This window comes from Gossypium arboreum, chromosome 1 (genome assembly GCF_025698485.1).
Source record: "Gossypium arboreum isolate Shixiya-1 chromosome 1, ASM2569848v2, whole genome shotgun sequence".
Lineage (NCBI taxonomy): Eukaryota > Viridiplantae > Streptophyta > Magnoliopsida > Malvales > Malvaceae > Gossypium > Gossypium arboreum.
In genome coordinates this window covers 106,360,723-106,366,353 of record NC_069070.1, presented here as the reverse complement: position 1 = coordinate 106,366,353, position 5,631 = coordinate 106,360,723, and the positions used below count along the sequence as shown (strand labels likewise).

Genomic DNA, 5,631 nt, shown 5'->3' with positions numbered 1-5,631 from the left:
TGCTACTTCTTTGTGCTGTTGTGGTTGTTTGTTTTCTCTGTAGGTACGGCATTTGCTGGCATTGTACAGAGGTACGGAGAGGCTACGTGGCGAGGCGGTCGTGGCTGTGGGCGCATGGAGGCTGGGGCTTGGCTGCGGCGCAAGGGGGAGAAACCTTAGGGTTTCTGTTAGTGTTTTAATTTTGGGCCATTTGGGCCTTGTATTTCTGGGCTAGGTTTTAGGTTTGGGTCAAATTTGTTGTTGGGCTATGGACTATTGTAATTTGGGATATGACTTGGGCCTGGACTGTTTATTTATTCATTTTTATTTATTATTTTAATCTGGGCTAAAATTAGCCTATTACAAAAGATATTTTATATGATTAATTAATAATTATCATTTTGTAATTTAAAATGGGTTGATGTAGTATTATTTTGAAATAAAACAATTATTTAAATAAAACATAAATCAATAATTAAAGATATAAAAAAAATTATTAAATGATTTGCATTAAATACTAATTATTTATTAAAGAAAAAAATTATTTACAATAAATTTATATACTATATTAGAGGAGATGGGCGATGACGGAGTTCAAAATCGAAATGGCAAAACCGTAAATATGGAATAACATAAAATTTTTATTCTGCTCAGTGTCAAGTTCGAGATATAGTAACTTTTATGGGACAATTTTGTAATTGTGCTTACCTCAATTTGAATCGTTGTTAAAAATAGACGTTGGCAAAATGTCACACGCTCCTGAACGTTCCAATCACCGCCAAATGATATTCCTGAAAAAGAATTAAGAAATTTTAAATTCCCAAGTCGACCGTTGCAAGCATTTAAATTAAAAAATTCTCTCGACCGTTGGGGAAAACCAGAGAAAAGAACTCCGAAATCCATTATTTCTCCCTTCAAAACACTCTCTTTCTTCAACATTTTTCATCATTTTCACTTGAAATCTCCATCTTTCTCTTGTACAGATCCATGGCGGATCAAAGCTCAAACCCATCAATCATTCTGCCAAAACCACCACACCCACTTCACCAAATTGCGGAAACACCAACCCACAGGTTGCTTTTGAAACAATGGCTGAAAGAAGAAGAACTGATTCTCAACAGAATATCCTTTAAGGAGACTCAAATCGACTCCGTCCGTAAAGAAATCACGCAGCTTTACATCTTCTTCTTCCTCTTCCACTCCATTTCTCTTCTCCTCCTCTTCAACTCTTCTTCCCGGGACTCTCCTGTGGGTGCCTGCCACAGGTCTTGGATCCCATCTCTATGTTCTTTACTATGCTCCATGGGGATCATTTGGGCTGTTAGGTATAAAACCGATGTGGAAGGGCACTTGGAGAAGCTGCTGGAAAGGGAAAAAGAGGATGGGAAGCTGTTGGGTAAGTGTGTGGAGGAGTTGAAGAAGAAAGGAGTGGAGTTTGATTTGTTGAAAGAGGTGGATGCTCTTAGAAGGGCTAAGAGTTTGAGGGTGGAAGCCAAGGCTGTGAGGAAATGGTCTGCTAGGGACTTTGTGACATTGTTTTTCTTCACTGTTTCATGCCTGGTTCTAGGGTTGACAAGGGTTATTTTGTGCAGTTAAATGGATGTTTGGCATGTTGGAAAATATGATTCTTTTGTGTTTTTTTGTTTTTGTTTTTAGTTGGCAGAGAAGATAGATGTTGGATTCTGTCATAGAAAGGGTAGGAAATTGGTTTTTGGGAATGGGATTGGAAGTAGTTGCAGAATATTCTGTTCTGCTTTTGTAATTTGGGAAAGTTATATCTCCAGATTATGAAAATAAACATCATGTTTCCAGATTCAGTATTTGTTTTACATTTTTCATCTTACACTTCCCCACCATCAAAATGCTCTATTCAACTTCGGCAATAAATAAATCAATAACTCCAAATATGATTTTTATTTTCAAGTTTGCTCATCTTTCGCCTTCCATATGAATTTTCTTGTGAAGCTCTCTCTAACCTTATCAACTACAAACTAAACTAAAATTGAACCGGTAATAGTTTGGGACAGAGATGATCAAGTTGAAAGTAAAGGTAAATAGTTTAGGATAGAGAAAAGCCATAGCCAAACACTAAAACACCGGTAGGTATGGATATCCATATGTTTTAGTGTACTGTATTTGATTTATTGTTGTTTTTAAAAAACTATTGATTTATGTATATAAAAGTATTTACAAATATTTAATTATAAGATTCAATAAATCTCAAATATAAAATATTTATAAAAAATAAAGTTTTATTCAAATATAAAAGTAAAAATCTTAAAAAAGTTGGTGACATGAATTCAAGTCTCACTGTATATAAATTATAATATACTAAAATATGCACTTTTCCATTATATAAAATATTCACAACTACAATCCATCGTTTAATAAACTCAAAAGAAGCAAACAACAAAACTATTCCATAAATTAAACAACGAAATCATCCTATACTATCCATATTCATAAATCATTTTAAAAAACAATTCATAATTCAATAAATTCAAAATAAATAATAAAAATTAAATTTAAAATATAATTTTACAAATAAATTATAAATAAAATTAAAATATATTTTAAATTTCAACTTTTGGTGCCGACTAGTACGGACAAAACCAATCGATATAACTAGTATTAATCAAAATTTACACTTTAATGGAGCCTAAAATTTATTGTTCCGATTTACTATCGAAAAAAATATCTTAATTCGTATAAGCTGTACTGAAGTGGTATAGACTGTCATGGTTTTATGTTGTACGAAAACGACACATTTTCCATCTTCCATGCGACGAGTGTACAATCACACTCGAGGACGTAGCTTTACAACTCAGTTTACCGGTGGATGGGCCAGCCGTCATGGGGTCAACAGTCGTTCCTGGTAAAGAGGATCTTTGTGAGACATTTTTGGGGAAAGTGTCAAATAGGTTTTATGGTGGCCGGATACATATTAAGTGGTTGGAAACCAATTTCAAAGATCTTTCTAAGGATGCACCTGATGTCGTCAAAGAACAATACACTCGAGCATTCATCTTCAGGTTAATCGGGGGCATCCCATTAAATCTCAAAATTTGGTGCACATAAGGTGGCTACTATGCCTAGCCAACTTCAAAGAAAGAAAACGACTCAGTTGGGAATCAACCATGTTGGTCACATTGTAGCAGGAGTTGTTTCGGGTGACAAAACTGGATAAAATGTCAATCGGTGGTTGTTTGCTCTTGCTGCAGTCATAGGCTTGATGACGACTACCATTTTTATGTCCCCGAGTGAACAACTCATATACGTTCCCATTGGTGACAAGGTAAAAATCATTTCATAATAAATACATAGTTTGTATAGTAAGTGTTATTTATTATGTGTTTAAATTAACATATTGTTTGAATAGGTGGAATCATGGGCCGAGTTACGTGAGACTACCGGAGCAACTCGAAGATATCCTGCTTAAGTTAGATCAATGATCGGAAGTCAAGGTTAGTTATTGATTTTTTTCAAACCTATAATAATTACACAACGGTTTATAATTTAAAATTTCATACATAACAAAATTTACAATTGTTCACTACAATTTGAATGGATGTCATACGCTGATCCAGATATCATAGAATGCATTCTGCTAGAGTTTTTTTGCCGTTCAAAGGATATGAGACGCAAAGATGCATTAATAGTCTACAAAATGATAGAGATGCACAAATCGGATCATGTAATGTGGTAGTTTGGGTAGAGGCAACAAATTTCGTTGCCATCGCGAGATATAGAAGCATTGCACAAGTTGGATCTGCAAGGGAAGACTGGCAAGGATTGGTGAGAATACCATAAGGAGTTTATTGATGTTTGGGATTGTAGGAAGGAATTCTTACCCATGTGCAAACCCTCTTTCTCATCGAACACAACAACCTATTTAGAATATTTTTCGTGGTTCAGAGTCACCAGCAAGCCATATCTGTTGTCAGTGGAGCGAGGAGTAGCCAACCTTGTCAGAAGAGGCTACAATGATCACCCTAGCAGCGTAGGTTTGAATGCGGTCAGGCAGCAGGTTTGTTACCGGCTCTAACACAACAAGTGTCATCGATGCAGTCACCACATCCCAGTCAATTCACTCACTTATTACTGTTCATTTCACTAACCTCATTTTTTTCACAAGAACCACACTATGCACCACTGTAGCACTCTGCTTCTACCTCTCCCGCAAGTACATATTTCGGGGTTCCTCCATCCCCCGCATTCTATGCCCCTATGACAATATTGATACCGAAGCAAATGCTAAGCCGACGCATATATCATCACTGATGCTAGTGTCGATGCCTGAGTTAATACTGACATATTTGAGTTTTGCGACACCGTATGATTACTCTCCAATAGTGTCACAAATACCAACCACATCATTGTTTTATCGAGATGGGTCATCAATGCAACCATCTTCTCATAGAGTGGAAATGATCTACCATAAATTGGTGTGGCAAATTAGGTTTTCTCGGTGTACTTAATAAGCTTATTCTCAAGCAAAATAACTTCTTTTGCATTATTTTTTGTAATTTTTAGATTTTAAGTTAATAAGTGAAAATGTATTGTTTTTGCTCATTTTGTGACACAATTTGGCCAATAGTGTCATTGAAAGGCCTAATGTGTGATTGAGTGGTGTAGGAACGTGTTGAAGGTTGAAAACAAGTAAGAACAGAATCAAAGAAAAGGGTATCGCAATATCCACACCTTGGGATCGCGATACCTCTAACAGTATTAAAAATTGGAGACTACCTTTTAATGGTGTTGTGATATCCACTTTGGGTATGGTGATATCCACCTTACAAAGAAGACTTCAAGGCTTAAAACTGCTCGAGGTATCACAATATCCTCTTTTGAGAATCACAAAATCAACATCGTGAATTGGACAAAAAGGGTAGTCTTTGTCCACCCAATCCACCAATCACTCATGGCCCGTGTAGAGACATTTTTGGTAACAAAAACTCATTAGAAGTCAGCCTAAATAGCCAAAATTGGCTGAGGAGACACACACACACACACACACACACATTAGCTTAGTTTTAAGTTTATATTTCTCTTAGTTTTTATGTACTTTTTCTAGGGTTTTCATTTTCTCTTCTTTCTTAGTTTAGAGTTTGGATTTCTGCATTTACTTCTTGTTCTTGATGTTCTTAGTGTTACTTAAGTTAGTTATCAATGTAGCTTCGGTTTATTTGCACTTTCAATCCTTGTACCTTGGTTGTAAGGCATTTCTACCTTTAGTTTAATGTATTTTATGTAACAACCCAATTTTGACCTTAATTGGAACAGTGGTTTTGGGACCACGAATCTGAGTCAAAATAATATTTAAATATTATTTTCTATGTTTAAAATGTGTGAAGTTGCTTTTGTGAAAGTTTCGTTTAAAAATTTTAGTGTTTGGAGGTCGATTGATGAAAAAGGGTTTAATCGCGTAAAATGAAAAATTTAAGGGTTAATTTATAAGGGCCAAATTATGATTGTTTTTATATTATGGAATATTAAGGTTGCAATTTAGCCATAAATAGGAATTAGTGGCCGGCCAATATGCATGAATTAATGACTTGAATTGTTTATTATATTTTATGGCATTATGGTATATTTTAATACATGTTAATATATTATATTTGATAAAAGATGAAAGTGTTAATCTTTCTTATT

At 35.0% G+C, this 5,631-nt stretch overlaps 1 protein-coding gene across 1 annotated transcript; it reads left to right on the top strand.

Annotated features, from left to right (window-relative positions):
* Nucleotides 1-823: 823 nt before the first annotated feature.
* Nucleotides 824-1,796, top strand: LOC108472589 (uncharacterized). The gene has a single exon (XM_017774133.2). The coding sequence runs from the start codon at nt 967-969 to the stop codon at nt 1,573-1,575; it is 609 nt and encodes a 202-aa protein (XP_017629622.1). The 5' UTR covers nt 824-966; the 3' UTR covers nt 1,576-1,796.
* Nucleotides 1,797-5,631: the final 3,835 nt, after the last annotated feature.